We start from the raw sequence: 22142 nt of genomic DNA, 5'->3' as shown, positions 1-22142 counted from the left end.
GGTGATAACATGTTCAAGGAAGCAGAGTTTCGAGATGAGGCGGTAGTTTGCAAGGTTAAAGTAGTCAAGGGTGGAGTTTTTTGAGGAGGGGAGTAATGGCGGTTTTGAAAGGGAGAAGGCCAGTATCTGAGGTATGGGACACTTGCAATGTCTGGTAGTATGGAGGCCAGGAAATTCTATTGGGTGGTCAGCAGTTTGGTTCAAGGGAGCAGGAGGTGGGATTCCTGGAGAAAATGAGCTTGAAATGTCATGATGGGTGAGAAACTAGAAAAAGACACTGGTTCGGGGCTAGGGCAATGGGAAGCCATTGGGGAGGTTTACTTCAGTGGGAAGGGTGAAATTTGGCAGAGGCAGCGGATGGTCACATTCTTAGTGACAAAGTCCATGAGCTACTTGTACTTGTTGGAAGTGGAGGTTTTAAGGGAATGGTTGATCATGGAGAAAAGAAGCCAGGGCACATCTTTATTCTCCAGGATGATCCTGGAGTTTTGAGTAGTTTTGGGAGAGGAGAGCGAGTCCCCGTAGCATGTGATGTGGTCCAGCTAGATCTATTGAGAAATGCTCATGTCTGCATCCCTTGAACTTGAGGGAGCAAAGATGAGGCTGTACCAGGGGGATGACAGCCAGGGGATGGAATAGAGTATGGGCTATACTGAGGGCAAAGGCATCAAAGGTGGAGTGGGTGAGCAGATTGACAACTGCAGCATTATCGTGGCAAATGGTGGACCAAAGGCTAGACAGTTGGGAGTTTGAAAGTGCATTGCAAGTGACTTGGGGGGAGTTTATTCCAGAGGTGGATGCAGTAGGAAGTGGGTTTTGAAGAGGGTAGGGTCATGTGGACATGAGGGATACAAGGAAGTGTTTAGAGGTGATTTTTGTCTGTGATTGAGTCTATGGGAGTAGAGACCACCGGAGATGGCCTGGTTGAGGCTATTATAAACAAAATGGGTGTTTTCCGAGTGGTTGCACTGGATGATTCTCACTCGTGACCAATCTCTTTCTATTATTTTATTTTGTAGCTTTCTCTAAATCACGTATTTTTTCTGTAATTTCTAGTATTAATGTCCTTTTTATTTCCCCCTCTTATTAGTCCATCCTGGGCAACTGATCTCTTACCTCGAGTAGAGTGTACATCCTGTCTTCAGGCCACTACTGGAGCTGCTTCAGCCATCCAGTACATGGAACAAAAGCTCACCGAAAGCTCCCTGGCCCTGAAATTCCTGGGGCTAGTGAGGGTGAAAGTTGCAGTTGTGCCCACAGGTGGGCTCTGAGCTGAGTTCCTGTCCTATTTAGACCAGACCTTTTTAAATTCTGGCAGAGAGGGCGAATATGCCCTTGAAACGCTTCAGTGAAATTCACGATAGTTGAGACTTGCAGTAAGCCCCTTTGCGGCCTCTTAAGGCCTCAAAGCTTCACTTGAATAAGGTAATTGGTTTAGGAGAGGATCAAATTCCTTCTCTAGTTGGAATGGTTCCAGTAGGAGCTAAGACTTTTTTTTCTTAAAAATAAAAAGTAATTCTTTTTTCTTTGGCCCATTTGATCCACTGGAGGACATCACTCTGCCATTCATGGGCTGATAAGCTCGAGCTGGGTTGGCTACCGCTGCTGCGCCCTTGTAGATGCCGACAGCCTGCCTTGGTTATGCAAATTACCCTGTCCCTGGAATTTCGGTGGAGATTCCATTTCGCCACTTACAGCAGTGGAATGGGGCCCCAGGAATTTCCAGGTCCCATCTTTAATTCTTTAATTCCTTACTTCCCTTATCTGGGTACAGAGCTGCATGGCCTTTGCTTAGGGCTAGTTTAAAGTTTCAACTCCATAACTCATTAGGACTGTAAATATTACAAAAACTTGGTCAGCTTCAGCAATTATTGAATTTGGGAAATGTTGGCCCAGAATGTGGTGATGCCATTATTCAGTTTTTATATTGAATCACCTCACAAAGATAGTGTGAAATGTTAAAGTTTCTTCTGTACTTATAATAGCCCCACTTTAAAAGTATGCAAAATTGTTTTTTTTTAAAACACACTTCAGAAATGTGGTATAATGTTATGCCATGGTTTAAATGTCTCATGCCCAGTGCTTGAGTTATTGAGTGTCTTACTTGAAAAGTTCCAAATTTAACACCTAAACCAGATAATCAGTTCAGTTTGACATTTAGTGTGGTTATTTTCAACACAACACCCAAAGCAGAAACCTTTTTTCCATGAGACATTGTGTAGCATTGATGGTTCTAAATCCAAGTAGAGACAGGCCAAGAAAAACCCACCAGGGTACAGTCTCTAGCATAAATATAAGGAGCTGTCTATGGTCTTAATGACAATTGGAGATGTTTTTTGTTTCTTATCCTAGGCACTTTTGCAGTAATCAGTTTGATGGTTGGTGGAGTTGCTGTAAAACTTGCACCTGATGAAATGTTTGCTGTTTCTTCCATGAACACAACTAATAGCTCCGAGTCACATGAGGCAAGAGATGCAATGAGAGTTAAAGTAGCAGCAGCTACGGCTTTCCTTTCAGGAATTCTTCAGGTAACCAGGAGAATACGAAAGTAAAGATGAGAAACACAATGTAAACCTTATTACCATGCTTTATTGTGGACTGCTGGTATATATTTATTTGTCTGCATTGAGATTCTCTTATCCTTGACCAATAAACATTGGCTGGAACTAGAACTTATGTGGCTGGGCTTCAGGTGGATGAAATTCTTATAGGAATCCGTGCCTCTGATTGTCCCCTTCTCCTGGTTAATGGAGACTGCCTACAGGTGAGAGGCACCTGTAGACAAAGAGCAAAAAAAAACACTAACAGCACAAAGTAAAATTTATTCTACTTTAATAATTCCTGGTTTATTTCCATCAGATTCATTTTTTTTTCTTCTTAAACAGTTTTGTCTTGGACTTATACATTTTGGGTTTGTGGTCGTTTACCTGGCAGAACCTTTAGTACGAGGTTTCACCACTGCTGCAGCTGTGCATGTCTTTGTGTCTCAGTTAAAGTACCTTCTGGGAATCAAAACTAAAAGATGTGGTGGACCACTGTCAGTAGTTTATGTAAGTAGCTGTATAACTGGATGTATTTTTTGAAAAAAACCTAACATTTTACCACCCTTCAAGAATGCAATTTTCATGTTTTGTTCTACTCCAATTTTGGCGAAGTGAAAAGTCGAACCATCTTGTCCATTTTGTTTATCCGTCTTCAATTTTTCCTTTCTTACTATTTTTAATCTTGTACATGCTATAGCTTTTTAATTCTCCAATAATTGGTTCTTCCTCTATACCAAAGGTGGATCTTATTCCTCCTGGGCATTAATTTTCTCTGGTGAAAGTTGTCAGGCTCTGGTACAGCAGTGACTTGGTGTTTTATTTACCTGCTGAAGTTAGTCACTGGAATTTGTTAGAAATTCACTGCAGTTTTTCAAATGCACTTTTGTTGATGTAATTTTATTTTTTGTTACAGACTTTGCTTGCAGTGTGTTCAAATATTAAAGAAACTAATATTGCAACAATCATTGTTGGGGCAGTTTGTTTTGTCATCCTATTTGGAGTGAAAGATCTGAATACCCGATTCAAATCTAAATTTCCTGCTCCCATTCCTGTGGAACTTATTGTGGTAAGTAGAAGGTTCATTTTTTTTTCTCCCCCTTTCTAAAGCAGTTGATCTTTACCTTGCAGATTGGCACCTCTGCCAAACGTACAGAATGTGGTGCATTTTTGTGACAGCAGTGCACCCAGTTTTCACATCTTGACCCAAAGTATTTACATATGACTGCTTGAGCATATCATTTGGCTAGCTGAAACTAGTGACAATATATTGCCTGATCTGTCTGCAGTTATGTCCACCCCCCCCTCCCCCCCCGCCCAACTAAATTTCTCCCTCTTCTCCTTCCTCCCTCCCAGGAGATGTCCTTTGCTCTTTTTCGAAGTAGTGCCTTTGGATCTTTTACATCAACGTGAGAGGACAAACAGAGCCTCGGTTTAACATCTCATCCGAAAGACAGCACCTCCGACAATGCAGGACTCCTTCAGTACTGCACTGGAGTGTCAGCCTAGATTTTGTGTTCAAGTCCCTGGAGTGAGACTTGAACATACAGCCTTCTGACAGACGACAGTGCTACCAACTGAGCCACGGCTAACGCCTAATGGCACTCTGACTTCCTAGTCAAAGTTGCATTAGAAAAGCCCAGCAATAACTTACTCCTGGTTTCTCTTTTGCCTTTCCCCCTGCCCCCCCCCCCCCCCCCCACTCCAATCAAAAGCTCTGATGAAAGATTAATGGTGCAAACCACATTTGATTTTGTTTTTCTAGCATAGGTAACTATTTCTCCAGTATGTTGTCATGGTGCTGTTCTCACTGTAGTTTTACTACATAGAAAAAAAAGTCACTATCTTTTTCAATTAGAATATTTGTTGTAACCTTGTGTTTCTCTTGTTAGGTGATTATCAGCACTGGTGTTTCTGCTGGGATGAACCTGGCTGAGAACTATGAAGTGGATGTTGTTGGAAATATACCCACTGGGTAGGGAAAGCACACAGGCCTTGTGTAATCTGAGAGGATGTAGTTTCTTGGTGTGGGGGGGGGACAGGGGGGGGAAAAGAGGGCTCCAGAGTTCCTTCCCAGTTTGGGAAATAACTCTGAATATCGAACCCTGTGAGGGGTTGGAAATCCCAATTGCTACTTGCAAGTTGCAGCTTGTTGCTAGCCAGCATCAAGTTCCACTTGCTGGTTTCTGAGCACTTGAGGGCATTTAGAACATGCATGCATACCTAACCACTTTCTGCACCACGCTTGTCACCCTTCTTTCTATGTGGGGCTGTGAATTAATATTTTTGGCAATCGTCGGTGAGGCGGACGGATATTAGGAGAAAACGAATGATTTATGGAGGGAAAATTGGGACATGTTGATTCAAGCTTGATCGTAACGATCCCTTCAAAGTGAATGCAGTTCACTTCATGGATATTTAAATCTAGTTCGCTGATTGCTTTTCACCAATAAAAAAAAGTTTGGGGAAATGAGATTAATTTTTTGCAAGTTGAATGATTGTTTGGCTGGGCTTCAAAGTTAATTTGAACAACAACTGAAATTAATAAATACATGCCACTTTTAAATGTCTGGAAAGAGACGATGGAGTACAGCAGCCTAATATAAACTAAAGGGTACAATTCAAAAGGGGGTGCAGGAACAGGATACTATGATCTAGTAGTGGTAGTGTTTTAAAAGAAATCACAAACTTGCATGACTTAATTTGGTAAATTCTACTGTTAAGAGGAATAGAACATTTTTGAATCTGATAAAATCAAATCTATTAAATGGTCGGGTGTGTGTTCAAAACTCTGATTACTTCTTCCAATAGTTGGTTACATCTTTCTAGTCTTAAGTTACTTATGTTTTCTGTGTGTGCTGAACAAAAGATCACAACTTGGTCCATCTTCATGGTCACTAAGCCATATCTTTAGTGTGTGATACCACAAAAATATCATTGCTCCCAGAGTTTCAAGTGCTGAGCAGCTAATTTTAGAACATTTGTCACTTTCAGATTGAGAGCTCCAGTTCTACCTGATTTCAGTCTACTTTCTGCAATATTTGCAGATTCTGTTGCAATTGCAATAGTTGGATTCTCAATGACCATATCAATGGCGAAGATATTTGCTCTGAAACATGGTTACAGTGTAAATGCTAATCAGGTAATAAGTGTAATTTTATATTTACAACTTTAGGTCTCTTTCTATAACCAATGCTATGGCAAGACTAATTTTTAAAAAAAGGATTTGCCAGTAGTGGCATCAGAGATCTCTGTAAAAGCTGTTGCTGGGGAAATCGTCATGTGTTATAAAAGTTTGTAAATATTATATGGTTTAAAAAGTCCTAATTTTGGAATTGACAGAAATTCATGTTTCTATACAGATTTAAGTTTTATCCATTCTACTTGGGTTATCCTAAGTCAGCTGACTGAGAATGACGAGACTAGTTTAATGGTAGTGCACCCACTCTCTTGCCTGCAGGTATTAAGCCAGTTGGATGATGGGGGCAAAAGATACAACAAGGGGGAAAAAAATAAATGCAGCCTTTTTTGTTTTTTAAGGGGCTGGCCTAGCAATTGTTGCTCATACATTTAGGGTACTCTTCTAACCCTAGGATTGAAGCAGATATATAATCCCTTATCCTGATGAGCACAAAACTTAATTTCTTTAAAGTTGTCTTCTCATTTGATAGTTTCGAGAAAGTTCTGTTCACTTTGCTTAAACTGTGGACTCAATTTAATTTTGCGTATAATTGCAAAATTGAGTGTTTTTAGTTTGTTTTTCCCATCATGTTTGTCAGTGTCTCTGGTTCATTATATGTTAGTAAGTGTAACTTTTTTCTCACCATTTTGGAACAGGAATATTTTACTGTTGTTTTTCTCTCTCCAGGAACTTATTGCATTAGGTATTTGCAATTGCTTTGGATCTTTTTTCCAAACATTTCCAGTCACTACCTCGATGTCTCGAAGCCTTGTGCAAGAGAGCACAGGAGGCAAAACTGAGGTATAAATTTGCAGGCTTGTATTTTATGGCAGGCATTAAGTTTTTTAGGTTGACATGTTTGTTTATCATAACTTTCTACGCTCTTCCCTTGCAGAATAGTGTTAAGTAGTGGAACGATTCGCAGGCTGATTAACAGTCTGACAGCTATGACGTGAACGCTCCTTCTATTGCCGTAAACATCTTTATACCAGCCGATAGAGTAGTTATTCCTACACGGCGGGAAGGTTTTATGGGCTCCTACAGCCCTTGCGGTGACTGGCAGCCACCAGCATCCACTGGATGTGAGTATCCTGCTGGATGTCACCCCAGAATTCATAGTCGGACCTCTGGCCTTCACTTGCCAAAGCTGTCTGGAATGGGGTTCATTCGCTGTGCCTTATGACTCTGAGGTGGGAATGCTACTACTAAACCAAAGGCGCGCTCCAGGTTGGCGTGGGGATGCAGCGTGCTGCTCCAAGGTGCAATCGTGTGGCCACAGATTTGTCTCCAGAATTCCTCACCTAGTGAATTTCTGACTTGACTGCCTACCGTTGAGGGATGATGGAAAGAAATGGAGATGCTAATTCTTGGGAGGTTTGAGAGCATTGAATCACAACATGGAAGGAGGCCATTTGTCCCACCATACCCATGCCATATCCTTAACTGTCTACTCTAAATCCATTTCCTTTTTTTTCTTGTATCCTTTTATATTCCTTTTCAAATACTTATCCAGTTCCCTTTTAAATGACATAGTCCCTGTCTCAATGTTCTAATAACCCCTTGTAAAAACTTTCTTCTACCTTCCCTCTCCATTCTTCTTGTAATCCTGAGTTAATATTAAGGTACTGATTTGCCAATCATTGGAAGTAATCTTTCACTCTTAAAGCCCTTCAGAATTTTTAAAATCTCCACTAGATCCCCTCTTTAGTCTTCTGTTCCACTTAAAAAAAACTCTTAATTTTTTTCAAGCCCATTTTCACAATCAAACCCCTCATTCCTAGTAGAATTCTAGTGAATCTTTGCTGTACTCGTTCCATGGCTCCAATATCCTCCCTTTAATGAGAGAGCCAGAGTTCGATGCAAAACTCCCCTATGGCCTAATCCAAGTCCTGCAGAAATCCAGTATTTGTTTTTTTTATATTCATTGTGAAACCCAGAATCCCATTACTTTTTAAAATTTTTTTTTTGTCTGAACTCCCAGTTTTAAAGATCTATGTAACTGCACCCCTGTATCTCTTTTCCACCACTCGATGTTACAATTTAGGATATACTACTTCACATTTCTTTGCATTGAACCGCATCTGCCTCCTAACTGCCCACTCCACTAGCCTCTTGCCGTCTCTTGCATTGTTCCTCGGTTTGCCATGCCTTCAATTCATGAACAAACTTTGATAATACTCCTCTTGTGCTGACGTCCCACATCATTTATATAATGGGGAAACAAGAGGTTCTGGCATGCCACTACCCAAATACTGCCAATCCCCAAAATATCTTAATCCTACTTTGTTTTCAATCCCTTAGCCACTTCTCTGTCCATGTGGCTTCATTCCCATTAATACTATTAATTTTTGTCACAAGTTTCTTGTGTATCTCATCAAACAGCTTCTGAAAATCCATATGTCCAATATCCACTGCAAATTCAATCCAATTAGTCAAGCATAACATGCACTTAACAGATCCATGCTGATTGTCCCTGATTAGCCATATTGAAGTAAGACGAACTGGCCAATAATTTCCAGCTTATTCATTTTCTTGGGTAGGGGTGTAATGTCCTTTTGGCACAATTCCCATTTCCAAGCTATTTTGAAAAATACTGATAGAGGAAAGTTGGGCAGCAGAGGCACTAATTTTCTGGGATGCATTCCATGTGGGCCTGGTGGCTTTTCCACACTTAGTCCAGTATTTTCCTTTTTTATATAATAGTTCCCATTTAGATATCTCTAGTAGTGTCTCTCCCTCAGGTACTTTTTGTTTAGTCCCAATTTCATCCTCAAGAAACTGAGGCAGAATACTAAGTATCAGTGCCACTCAATTGCAAGATGGCCTCCTTCATTTCTAAGTGATCCCACCTATTCTTTGAATATTCTTTCTTTTCCATTTTGCTTCCTTTTGATACTTTTATATTCTGACCCTTCCATTAACCCTCTTTTTTTTGCTCTAATTTCTCTAGAACTACAATCTTTAACATACCCTCTTTACTCCTAATAAAAAATTTAGTCTGTACCTTGTCCATCTCATATTTAAATATGTCCTACTGTTCGATCATACATTTTTTTCCAACCATTTAATCTGAGCTAGGGCCCCTTTCATACGACTGAAAATAGACAATTTCCAGTCCGACCTTTATCTTCAAGTCCCAATTTTCTTTATTTTCTATATGAACCTAATTAGTCTATGCTCACTATTTTCCAAATGTTCTCCTACCTTAAGATTCTTGTCCTGCTTTGTTACCCAGAAACAGATCTGGCATTGTAGCCTTCCTTGTTGGACATAAACATACTCTTAAAGAAAAGAGTCCTCTATGCATTCTAAGAATTGCTATTAATATTGACTAGATTTTTTTTTATCCCAGTCTACTGTTAAGATAGTTAAACTCCTATGATTACAACCACAAACCTCTAAATTGTCTACAAATCTCATCCTCTATTCATTCCCAAGATTCAGTACTCCCAATATGGTAACATATGCCTTTTCTCAACCCTGATAGACTGTCTGAGCATCGCTGTCAAATAGCAAGGCCACCCCTCCCCTTATCCTTCTAAATCTCCTGAAAATTTTATAATCAGAAGTATTTAGTTCCCAGTCATGTACCAGCTGAAGTCAAGTTTCCATTTAGTCTATAACATTATGGCCCTTTATTCTAATTAGTGCCTCTATTACCTCCAATGTTTTTAATGCTTTGTAAATTCACATATAGACACTGTAACCCTGACTTTGTAATTCTCTAGCTTTTTCCCTTCAATTTTTTTCTTCATTATCCTTGTGAAAGGGAGTTACTTGAGACTATTCTTGTATGCTTTCTAGCAGTCATTACAGAGGGGTCATTGTAGAGCCTTAGAAGCCAGTCACCTAATTACACTGTGAATCCTGATTAATGTTGGGAGGGGAGAAAGTACAGGAACAAGAGAAAAAAAAATCTTTAAGATTTCCAGTGCTGTTTGGTAAATTTGCTTTATTTTGTTTTTGTAGATTGCTGGAGGATTATCTGCCCTTGTTGTGTTGTTGTTCATTGTTGCATTAGGTTATCTCTTTGAACCTTTACCTCAGGTACGTCTAAGATTAGAGTGTTCTTTATTCTTATATTTGTAACTTTGCTAAAATGTCCATTTTTTAAAAAAAAATTCCCTTTCTCCTCTCCCCACCCCCAAATTTTCTTCCCCTCTCCTGAATGCCTTGACTCCACAGAATGACTCTACTGGCACTTGTTGCTCTCCAGTAATTTACCTATATAGACACTCTTCATGTGTAAACCTTAGCAATGAATGTTGGCAGGCTATTTGACTGGAAACAGCATCACTGCTGAATCTGATCCTGTCCTTCCCCAGTGTTTGTACATGCACCTTTTGCAAAGGTTAATGATCTAGAGCATTACTTGGTCTGATTTTTCTCCTTTTAACCCAGTGGTTAAAGTAATTCAGAAGGGCTTCCATGCTGCAGATTGAGGTTCCTTTCCCTTTAGGTAAAAACAACTTGCAGCGTTACCAGACCCTTTGTTTTAGAATTAACTAATATTTTGTTGGTTATATTAGTTGTAATCATGATGAAAGTGAAATTAATGTTTTAATTGCTGGATATACTGAGATGATTCTGTCCTGTTGTACCAGTATCTGTGTATATAGCAACTCTTAAGTAAATGTGCCCCTCCTGCCCTGCCCCCCCCCCCCTCAAACCACAGAATCCAATTGTTAATTGACCCCAATTTTTGCCTTCACTACTTTACCCAGCAGTGGATTCCATTCGGGAATAGGTTCCTGACATCGCTCCTAAATTTGTCAGTACAGGTTTATGACAGATTTTAGGAAGTATATTGCTTGAAAATTCAACATCATCAATGCAAGATCTACTTCTGATCTCTATTAGCCTATTTATGGATTGCCATTGCACCTATTTGATATCACAGTCCATGATTTGCTATTTTGGAATTGAGAAAATATGGTGGCATTTTATGACCATCTACTTGACCGGGAGGGGGGGATTTTAATTGCCTCCGCCTGGTGGAAACCACATGGGGAGGGCAGTTAAAACAGAGTGGAGTCACTGACTTCCTGCCTGATCTGGTTGACTGCAATTTTAAATTGCAGGCAGCAAGGACATCCGCCCAAAGTTGGCGGGGTCCTTCTTTAAATATGCAGATTGGGCTCCGATGGCATCAGCTTCCGATTGCATTATTAACCTCAGGCCTGAGTGGAGGGGCAGTGGTGGCTTCCTAGCCAGGAGCTGGATCAAGGGCCAGAACAGGCCCAGCAAGATAAATGTCTTCAATTATTTATTTTTTTTGTGCGCCAGGGGGAACAAGAATTCTCCTCCAGGCCCCACAAGGAAACCTTGGGCCTCCACTGCCCTACCTACCTCCTTTCACCCGCCCCCCCCCCCCCCCCCCCCAAAAACAAAATCTTACCATTGTGATGGGGAATGTTCTCGCTGGTCCCTGGCGGCGGCCTGCTGCCTGAAATCCTGCTCCCGCGCACCGGTTAGGTAGTGGATTCAGGCGGGGGGCTGACAAGTTCTGATTTTTTAACAACTGCACCTTGTTTCCTTCCGGGTGCGTTGCCTGGTTCAGGTCTCCCATTCACCAATCTCACCACCTGTTAAAATTGACCCCATAGTCAATTGTGTTTTGGAAAGCAAATCATGGGCCAGGGCAAAAATGTTTAGTCATTTTGTACCAAGACCCACAGCTAGCAAAGTTCAATGATAATCCATCATAAAAAAAAAACTAAATTTGTCATAATACACAAGCGTTGGTTTATAAAAACTTGAACATGAAGCCAACTGTATGTGGGGTAACCATACTAGAAATCTGCATAGCTGCTAGATGTTTTAGGATGTAGTGGGAGAAAGAGAGGGAGAGGAGGAGAATAAACAACTAAGAATGTATATAATAACATCATGCATTTACCTTTTTAACATAGTAAAACGTCCCAAGGTGCTTTACAGGAGTGTTATCAAACAAGACACCAAGCCACGTGAGGGATTAGGACAGGTGACCAAAAGTTTGGTCAAAAAGGTAGGTTTTAAGGAGTGGCTTGAAGGAGGAGAGAGTGACAGAAATGCAGAGAGGTTTAGGGAGAGAATTCCAGAGCTTGGGCCTAGGCAGTGCCTTCAGCTGCCGCCAATGGTGGATGCGCAAGAGGCCAGAATTGGAGGAGCGCAGAGATCTCAGACGTTTCTAGGACTGGAGGAGGTTACAGAGATAGGGAGGGGAGATCCCATGGGGGGATTTGAAAGAGGACGAGAATTTTAAAATTGAGATATTTGCGGACCAGGAGCCAATGTAGGTGGGTGAACGGGACTTGGTACGAGTTAGGATACAGGCAGCAGAGTTTTGGATATTATAATTAAATTCTCTGAATTTAAAATATCACTTTACACACCATGTGATTTGTGTTGAATTTTGACTGGACTTGCTATTAAACTGTGGTATTTTATAATTGTTTTATGTAATCTAAATTGTATCAGTGTATGAAAAGTAATTTAGAACGGCTTAGATATTGGTGGTGGTGGTTTCTTGCTTAATGTAAAACCAACTTGCAGCATTCTCAGACTTCCTGCTTTAGAACTCAATTATTTCTTGTAGACTGTTCTAGCTGCAATTGTGATGGTGAACCTGAAAGGAATATTTAAGCAGTTCCTGGATATACCTTTTCTCTGGCGAATCAGCAAACCTGAACTCGTAAGTATTCCAAATATGTACGGTCAATAGAAAGCGTGCTATTGTTGAGCTTATCGACGTGAGGGATATCAGTATTGGATTTCTTTTTGAAAGGCCAGGACCTATACCGCAGGACACTATCAGGATTGAGAAGTGTAAGGGAAGATGCAGTAAATCAAGAAGCAGTGATAAGTTGCACAGTTTAGAGGTCATCTGAAAGAATGAGTTACAATGAGATTTTATTTCATCTTTTGCAACTGGCCATTCCAGGTGTAGTTAGCCTGGGATTAGATGCAAAATAAATTCCCATGAACTCCCAAACCCAGAAACAGAAATGGTGTAGAGGCAATTCTCCAACACAGGAAGTTCTATGGCATTTTATTGCCAATTTTGTACCATGTTATCAGCAGTTTAGTGTTGTGCCCTAACTAGTTTAAGTTAGAACTCCATAACCATTAAAGAAAGGTGACTTTGCCCTTCACCTTTGGTAATTAGATAGGACAATGTACAAATTATATATACCAATCTGCGCATCATATTTCTTTAAATTTGAAGACAGGTGTCCTTTGCAGAATTGATAAGAGGAAAGGTTGACATTGTATTGTCTAATTAAAATTTTTCATTGTAAATTTCTCAGGACTGGTTGGCTTATTGAAATATAGCAATGATATCACCTAGTGACCAATATTGCAATCTAGCCTATAACCAAAGATAACTCATTCCTCTTTCCCCCCCACCCCCCAAAGTTACAGTATATGATTTCATGGAAATATACTGTAGCTTCTAATTTTATTTTTTGACACATTTTGGAATTGATTTTTTTTTCTAAAACTAATTGTGAACTTGGGAGTAATGTGACTGAAAAGCAGTCCTCTGTTTTCTAACCTGAGGAAAAATACAGCATGGTTGTAGTGATATGCTTCTAGGATTCTGCAAGATCGTGAAACAATTGTAGTAATCTACAATGATGCACCCAAGTCTGAGGCATTTCTCCATTTGAGTATCCATTCTGTGCTGTGCACTATAAGCCTTAAAGAAACATAAGAACTTGGTTAAACAGTCAATAACATCAGATGCTGTAGTTTAGTTTAAAAAAGACTTTCAAGTAGATGTTTTTCTCTTTGAAAGAATAATGTTCAGAGACACTAGTTTGAATTCTGCTGATTCCAAACTACTACAATACGGCTCTGGTTGCAACTTAGAAGTCCCCACCTGTATTGCACAAATTTCAGTGTCTCACTTTTAATTGAATACATTTGAATGTTAAAAATTGCATACATTTAGCGAATAGTATAATGTGCACTTCTGCTATGGTCTGTTCCGGAAACTGGGTGTTTTGCAATGCACCATTGGCCACTGAAAATGTTACTGTCGAAGCCTCCTGTTGATCAGGACACCATCTGGCCAATGAAAATATTTCCCCACCATTCTGTCTTTCATTGGTCAACAACTGTCATAGAACCTTACAGCACAGAAGGAGGCCATTCGGCTAGCACGCCTGTGCCGGCTCTTTAAAAGAGTTATCCTATATAGTCCCATAGCCCTGCAAAATATTCCTTTTTCAAGTATTTATCCAATTCCCTTCTGAAAGTTACTATTGAATCTGCTTCCATCATCCATTTCAGGCACTGCATTCCAGCTCATCAATTCGCTGCGATTTAAAAAAAATTCTTCCCCCCCCCCCCCCCCCCCCGCCCCGTTCTTTTGCCAATTATCTTAACTCTGTGCCCTCTGTCTATTGACCTTCTTGCCAGTGGAAACAGGTTATCCCTATCTACTTTATCAAAACCCTTCATCGTTTTGATCAGCTGTTTTAAATCTCCCCTGAACCTTCTCTGCTCAAAGGAGAAAAATCCCAGCTTCTAGTCTTTCCACAAACCTGAAGACTCTCATCCCTGGTAAATCTCCTTCCCAAAGTGTGGTGCCCAGAATTGGACACATTCTCCAGCTGAGGCCTAACCAGTGATTTATAAAGGATGAGCAGAACTTAATTGCTTTTGTCCTCTTATGCCTCTATTTATAAAGCCCAGGATTCTGTGTGCTTTTTTTATGTCCTGTTTTCCTACCTTCATGACTATGTACCTGAAAACTTCTAACGATGGTGAAACCAGCTTTTTTTTTAAGTGGGTGGAACTCACTTTTAAGGACAACACTGTGGCTAGATGGAAGAAATCAAAGGTGTGCATTGATCTGATGCAAACAAAATAAAGTTGCTTATCATTAGCAAGTGCAAGAGATTGCATTTTTTTTTGGTATCCTATGTTCATCTTTTCCAAATTCAATTTGAAATCAATTCCAATGCTCTGATGACTTCTAATATTTATCAGTGACTGAAGAATCAGTGATCAGTGTGAGTGCAGGGGCTGAAAAATTCTGGAGAACTGTTTAAAACATTGGTGAAATCAGCACGTTTTGAGACAGAATAACTAGAATCATAGAATTCACAGCACAGAAACAAACCATTTTGCTTATGCTGGTGTTGGTTCTTCAACTGAAGCAATGCACTGCAATCTCACTTATCTGCTCTTTCCCTATATAGTTTTATATTTTTCCTTCTGAAATACTTATCCAATTCCTTTCAAATGATTAAGCATTGCATATTCTAATTAAGCATTGCATATTCTAATAACCCTCTATTAAACTAATTTCTAATTTGATTCTGTATAATGGACTCCAAGTTTACCCACAACAGAGATTAAAATTAATTGGCCTATAATTTCCTCCATTATCTGTTTCTCTTTATTTGAATAGGATGTAAACTGTCCCACTCTACAGTCCTTGCTACAATTCTCACTTCCAAAAATTTTTGGAAAATTACACTAACTGCAGTTTTATTTATCTCAACTCAAAAACTAGACAAAAAAACTGTGTAAACAGGGGGTAAGTTCTAAAAGCACCATATCATTATTCAAGTTTGAAGTGAGGTTCTGAATAAATTTATTTATCCGAGGAAAGACCAATACATGCTTCACTGTCTCAGGTACTTCTTCCCAAATTCTTTGAATAATGGGTATGATTTATCAGGGAGCTGGGAAAGGGGTAGGGGGGTGGAATTCCTGATGGGGAAACCCAGATGTACGGGTTTCCCGGAAGTACGGCTTTCCCGGACCTCCTTACGACATCGGGGGTGGGGGGGTTCGGTGGTCGGAGAGCGTGGGGGGGTTGGTCGATCGCGTTTGTAGGGTCGCTGGTAGGCTTCTTGGGCCTGGGAGAAGCACTTCTCTGGACCCACAGAGTGCTATAAAGGCGCTTACCTGCAGTTTCGGGCCTTCTCGCTGCCTCCTCGTGGCACGAAGTAGAATGCCTGGCAATCTTGGCCCCCAGAAATTAAAAACAAAGAAATTTGCAAAAATGGCGGCCTGCAGCCTCCTTGAAAGCTTTTACTGACTGACTCACCTCCTGAGAGCGGGTTGGTTGGTCTCCCGCCTCCATTAAAACTGGAAGTGGGTGGGTTTTAGATTTTTAAAAAAACTTTTCCTGCCCCTAACCCACCCATTTTTCCCATTTTAAAATCATGCCCGATGTGCACCCTAACCGCAGTCGTCTTTGACATAACTTCTGGCTCACAGTAAGCAATGCCATGGGAGATTGGCTAGTAACCGTTTAAGAATCTACTGCGCTGGAAAATCTGCAGCTTCATGTGGGCATGACTAGAGAGGAGTTTAATCAACTGGTTGACATTGTTACAGTAGAGTGTTATGTTAATGAAACTGTGCATATAATGAAGTTTTTGGGATGGTATTTTGGTGTTCGTTAGATATGGGTTTCACTCTATAATGCGCGTTCTACTTGCAAACGATATAATGGAAGGGTAGAATCTTTTCAAAGCATTACCCAGACAGTTCAAGCAGACCAGTGGGTCTACTGTCATGTATATTTTGTATAATTTAGTATATAAAAAAAAATTATAGAACATTTGGATATGTAATTTTAACATCGATTTGGACATAACCTCCTGCAGGTTTTTAAAATGTAATTCTGGTATGTTAATTTTATTTTTAGATCCGTCAATGGCACGTGTTACTCCCAGTCTAATAAAGCAGGCATATGCCCTGTTACCAGGCCTGCCTATGTGTTTGTGTTGACTGCATGACAACAGCCTGGGTTTCCTTCCCTTTCTGCAAGAAAATGCCCAGCCTCTGGTGTACACCTCCTCCCTAACAATATGGCTGGCATTCGGGCCACACTGTGTATGTCAACCCATGCCCTTTCACCCCTGGTGCAGCATATTGACGGACCAACAAACCTTGCCACCATTCATTTTTCAGCATATAAACTATTGTGTATTTTTTGTACTGATTACATATTTTTCTGACTTAGGCAATGTGGATTGTGGCATTTACAGCCTCTCTTCTTTTGGGATTGGACTATGGACTCATGGTTGCAGTGGCATTTGCCATTATTGCAGTTGTTTACAGAACACAAAGGTTAGATACGGAAAAATGTTCTTTTGGCTTGCTGGCTGATAACTGTTTCTTTGCCTTTTGAAATGTGTATTTTACTAGTGCACCCTTTGGTGTAGTTTCTCTTTTAGTGATGGTGCATGGTCATTTAGTTAGAACCCAGTCTTGATTTCTCACTTGAACTATGTATACAATGGACATATTGCCGTAATTCTGCTGGGCCATTAAACAGAAGGCTTTGCAGTAAGTGTCCTCCATTTCTGGTTGGAATATCTATCCCAATGTGCATTGCGCGCATAAAATGTCAGCTAGGAAAAAACTAAGTGGTCCATTTAGACTGTCTCGTACAGTTGTGATTCTTTTACGCATCAGGTCAAGAGACTCCCTACCCACTAGGTGCCGTGTAGTCTCCCAGGACAGGGGCAAAACCAGATCAAAAACCCATGACCAATTGGGGGGGGCGGGGGAGAAATCTGGAAACTTCCTCTCTGATCTCCACAGGCTATCAAAACTAATCCAAAAGACCATATGGACCCTAACTTTTATATTAATTGGATGATGTGATCTCTGCCTCAGCCAGCTCTCTTGAGGGTACATAGTGAATCAGCTCTCACCACACAAGCCAGCAACTTATTCCACAGATCTACTATTCTGTGGGAAAAGAAGAACTGCCTAATATCTAACCTATTTCTTCCCTTGTGTAATTTTTATGCATGAACCCTGGTCCCCACCAAACTATCAAATTGAAATAATTTGTCTGTGCACACAATCTAGTCCATTCATTATTTTAATACCTCAAATTGCCCCTGAGTCTACTCTTCTCTGCGTGTATAGACCCAGCTCCTTAAGCCTGTTTGGGTAGCTGAAGTGTTTAAACTTTGAATAATTTTTGTGAATGAGGCCTATCCAAGGTCTCATACAATGACAAAATAGTAGGTTTTGCTTTGTAATGAATAGTCCTGTGAATGTAGCCCAGTACCCTTTTTGCTTTAGCTGCAGCTTCTCTGCAGTGGTTGTGAACCTTTAGAGTTATGAAATATGATACTAAGATCTTTTTCTTTCACCACAGTTCTGTTCCTTGTTTAGTGTTGGTCCTGCCCACATGCATTACGCTGCACTTATCTAAGTAAATTACCCATTCCCCCAACACATAGAGATCTGCTTGTAGTTGTTTAGTCTCCTCCAGACCCTAACACTTGCACAAATCTTCATGACATCCACAAATGTGCAGATCATTCCCTCAACACCTTCATCTAGGTCATTAATATAGGTAATAAAGAGCAAAGGCCCTAACACCAAAACTTGCTCGCCACCACTGAGCGATCATTCACAAGGCTATCCATTATTAAACTGTAAACAATTTTACAACACCAAGTTATAGTCCAGCAATTTTATTTTAAATTCACAAGCTTTCGGAGGCTTCCTCCTTCGTCAGGTGAACGATGTGAAAATGACGAAGGAGGAAGGAGGAAGCCTCCGAAAGCCTGTGAATTTAAAATAAAATTGCTGGACTATAACTTGGTGTTGTAAAATTGTTTACAATTGTCAACCCCAGTCCATCACCGGCATCTCCACATCATTATTAAACTGGGAAGTGCTGTGGTAGGTGACAACATAATTTGGGAACTGTTCAAACCTGTTGTAATGCTCTAAATGTAAATCAAATGTTCTTTTTAAAAAAAAAACACAGCTTGTCACTCAGCAGAAGCATTAAATTAGTTTGGACCTTTCAAGAGCTTAATGTTGCACTGTTGTTTCAACAGTTTAAAAAAAAAATCTGTCTTCACCAGTAACAGGTTCTGTTTTGGAGTGTATTTTGTTTACAGGTTTTAGGAAATAAATTTTCAAACCATATCTTTGTAAATGATAATCCTGACCTACCGAAGCAACAAAATGCTAATGTATTTTTTTAACTAACGTAACAGTAAATCCAAATTCTTTTTGCAGTCCTAAATACAGAATTCTTGGTCAGATACCTAATACAGATATCTACTGGGACGTAGAGGCTTATGAGGAGGTGAGAACCCAGTGTCTCACTGGTAGTTTGCTTTTGGGTGAATTGTAAAGTAGATTTGAGTTGTTGATTTGCTTGGCCAGCCACTCTTCAATAGTCTTTAATATGGTGGAAAATGTTTATATTCTAGGTACAGGAAATCCCTGGAATAAAGATATTCCAATCAAATGCCTCAATTTACTTTGCAAACAGTGACATGTATGTGAGTGCTTTGCAGAAAAAGGTGAGCAATGCAAAGTTTGCATTTAAGTCTTTTTCAGAAAATCATGTAATGTTCAGTATTTTACAAGTGGTTAATATCTTTTTAAAATTTTTTTTAAAAATCTTAAACTATTTCCTTTGCACATTTTCAGACTGAAATAGATCCAGCTGCAATCCTATCGGCAAAGAAAAAACTTGGAGCAAAAAATAAACAAAAAGCTAAGAAAACAGAGGGAGTGAAATTAAAAGCTTGCCTAAAATTGGTAAACATAAATATAGTATGACATTTCTTCTGTTTCAAGTATTTAGCTTTGGAAAGGAGGAAAGTAACTGGTAAGAGATTTAAATGTGAAGTATCTGTCTGTGTTCTGTTCCAAATGCTGCCCAGTCCTACTGACCAGCATTTCGTGGAAGAGAATGCACTCCACTTACAACACCCCTGTATCCGCTGGGAACCATTTTGCTTTTCCCCCTGCATTATGGTATAAATTCAGGTTGCAGCAGTGTCATTTATCTTTTTTTTTCCAGAGGTCTTTATTTTTCTCTCAATCTCAATGCAGCTGCTAAGGGGTGTGGTTGTAGCTGAAGCATGCAATTTTTTCCCCCTTCTGTGAAGAAGTGCTTTGCTTCCATTTACTGCCACATCTGGATGGCACAGCTGAGATCTAGATCTGTGGGGATCTGTAGCCATGTCATGCAGAGTGGTCATCATTGAGTCGATGTGTTGGAGCATTCGTCTTGACCGTATTACTGTTAGAGGTTGCTACTGAGAAGCTCTTTAATTTTTTGGGAGGATGAATGAGATTAGCTGGAAAAAATGTGAGTATAGGTAAAGTTTTGCATTCTGTTTGCATCGCTGAACTGTAATTTTGTGTATACAATATCCTGGGAGCCACATGTCAATAGTGACGCGTGTTTTAGCGAGTGCATTTAGTGTGGTGTTCGATTAGTTGGCCAATAGTACATTACATGTGTTGTACTAGAGATTGTGTTAATGTATGCTCACTTTATAATTTGTTGTAGTTACATGCATGATGAGGACAGTACAATCAGGAGAGAACAGCATAAGCAAAGCAGGAAATTTAGTAAGTCAAACATATAAATTGTGTTAGAATGAAGGTCCCACAACCCATTAGATGTCATCTGTCTAAAATTCCAACGTCCACCATTTTCCTGTTGCAGCATCAGTCTGTTTCTGAAATTAGTCTAACAACTGGCTACAACCCACATTCCTAGAAACCAATTTCCAGCTATTGATCACCTGCTCAAGAAAGAGATACTTTCTGGGCATCTGACCTAAATTTGCCCTGTGCCCTCTTGTCCTGCTGCCCTGGTGTGAACACAGTAAATTAAAATAATAATGTTTTGGATTTACATTCATCCTCCTGTAAAATATCTTTTAGGGTCCACTGTAAAAGTCTCTTAGGCTGAAGACTCTGAGCTCATCAAATTGTGTCTCATAGTTCTTCCCTCTGACAGCAGGGATCAAGCCATTGCTCCCTATGCACTGGCTGACTGGCTGGGTGATCACCTTATGCCACTATCCTTGTTATCTTCAGTTCTTTTCTCAACAGATATTCATCCAGCCTTTTCAAAAAAAAAATCTGATTTTGTTAAGAACCTATGCTGCTTTTCTGCACTGTAATTAGTTCCTCTCAGGTAACCAAAGGTCTTGAGGGATATGGAGTTAGGTCACAGATCAGCCATGATCTCATTGAATGGAATGTACTAATGGCCGGCTAATGGAGCACTACACTAAATGCACTCACTAGAACATGTCACACTATTGACGTGGCTCCCAGGATATTGTATACACCTAGAGTCAAAATTACAATTCAGCGATGCCAACAGAATGCAAAACTTTACCTATGCTCTTTTTCCCGCTAATCTCATTCATACTCCCAAAAAATTAGAGCTTCTCAGCAGCAACCTCATTGACAGTAACATGGTCAAGACGAATGCTCCAACAAATCGACTCAATGATGACTGCTCTGCATAACATGGCTGCAGATCTCCACGGATCTAGATCTCGAGGGGCTAAATGGCCTACTCCTGTTCCTATATATTATGTGGTTTCTCAATCTATCTTTGCCTTACTCTACAGAGAAAAGCTTCAAAAGTGGTTGCAAAACATGAGGTAGTATCTGAAGAAGTTCCAAATGAAGAGATTCAGAATGGAATTTCTAGTGTCCCAGATACTATGGAATTCGATGCAAACTATGATGAAGAACTAGCAACGTTTGTCACATCAGTAACTGACACGCATTCTTTAATTCTGGATTTCAACCCAGTAAATTTTGTAGACTCTGTTGGAGCAAAAATGCTTAAAATGGTAAGTGTTAATCATCTTGATGGGGTTTATGCTAATATTCCCTGACTTTGAGGAATTTTTAAATTTGTACAGAATCTGATATTTCCCAGTGATCAACTGGATGTCATAACATAAATTTGAGTGGTTTTAGACTTTGCTTTTCAAATCTTGTTAAAGCTTTTACCTATATCAAGTTTTTTTTTCTTTTTGGGTAAGAAAACTGACCATAGTAAGTAGTCCAGCATGATGACCTCCACCTATTTTTCACTTGCCAATGCATCTTACCGGGGTATTTATATGCATCATTGCTAATTATTTTATTTTATAAAATTTATTTTTGAAATTTTGTTAAGTGCTTAATTACACATGAGCAGCTTTTAAAAAAAAAAAATTCAATTTCATTATCTCTCTCATTGTAGGGTGGTGGTAGCCCTTAAGTATCTCTGATGAATGAATCTCAACAATGCGTGTTGAGCTGGTTGATTGGACCATCACAGCTGGATAATGAGGAACAATAACTCTGCTTTATTTTAGCCCTCCATAGTCTAGTGAAACCACAATGTTAAAAACTGCCCACAAACCTGCAATCTCATTTGGAGCTTGAAGCAAATAATTGCTTTCCTGATTCTACAACAACTTGCATTTTATATAGCATCTTTTAACGTAGTAAAACGTCCCAAGGAGCTTCACTGGAGCGTTATCAAACAAAATTTGACACCGAGCCACATAAGGAGATATCAGGACAGGTGACCAAAAGCTTGGTTAGAGAAGTAGGTTTTAAGGAGCGTCTTAAAGGAGGAGAGGTAGAGATGTGGCGAGGTTTAGAGAGGGAATGACAGA

At 39.9% G+C, this 22142-nt stretch overlaps 1 protein-coding gene across 5 annotated transcripts in view; it reads left to right on the top strand.

The window, feature by feature from the left end:
• slc26a5 (solute carrier family 26 member 5) overlaps nt 1-22142 on the top strand; it is a 46947-nt gene that overhangs the window by 19645 nt on the left and 5160 nt on the right. For 4 of the 5 annotated variants that reach the window (XM_068005007.1, XM_068005006.1, XM_068005004.1 and 1 more), the window contains 13 exons: nt 2353-2528; nt 2886-3050; nt 3457-3609; nt 4433-4515; nt 5535-5682; nt 6409-6522; nt 9691-9768; nt 12299-12394; nt 16694-16800; nt 18724-18793; nt 18921-19013; nt 19144-19254; nt 21096-21323. In XM_068005007.1, the coding sequence (XP_067861108.1) occupies nt 2353-2528; nt 2886-3050; nt 3457-3609; nt 4433-4515; nt 5535-5682; nt 6409-6522; nt 9691-9768; nt 12299-12394; nt 16694-16800; nt 18724-18793; nt 18921-19013; nt 19144-19254; nt 21096-21323 (1622 nt within the window). Of the gene's footprint in view, nt 1-2352; nt 2529-2885; nt 3051-3456; nt 3610-4432; nt 4516-5534; nt 5683-6408; nt 6523-9690; nt 9769-12298; nt 12395-16693; nt 16801-18723; nt 18794-18920; nt 19014-19143; nt 19255-21095; nt 21324-22142 lie in introns of those variants that run through there. The other variant, XR_010967079.1, reaches the window with a different exon arrangement.

This window comes from Heptranchias perlo, chromosome 24, assembly GCF_035084215.1.
Source record: "Heptranchias perlo isolate sHepPer1 chromosome 24, sHepPer1.hap1, whole genome shotgun sequence".
NCBI classification, from domain to species: domain Eukaryota; kingdom Metazoa; phylum Chordata; class Chondrichthyes; order Hexanchiformes; family Hexanchidae; genus Heptranchias; species Heptranchias perlo.
The sequence above is the reverse complement of the archived record's forward strand: the minus strand, read 5'-3'. Positions and strand labels throughout refer to the sequence as shown.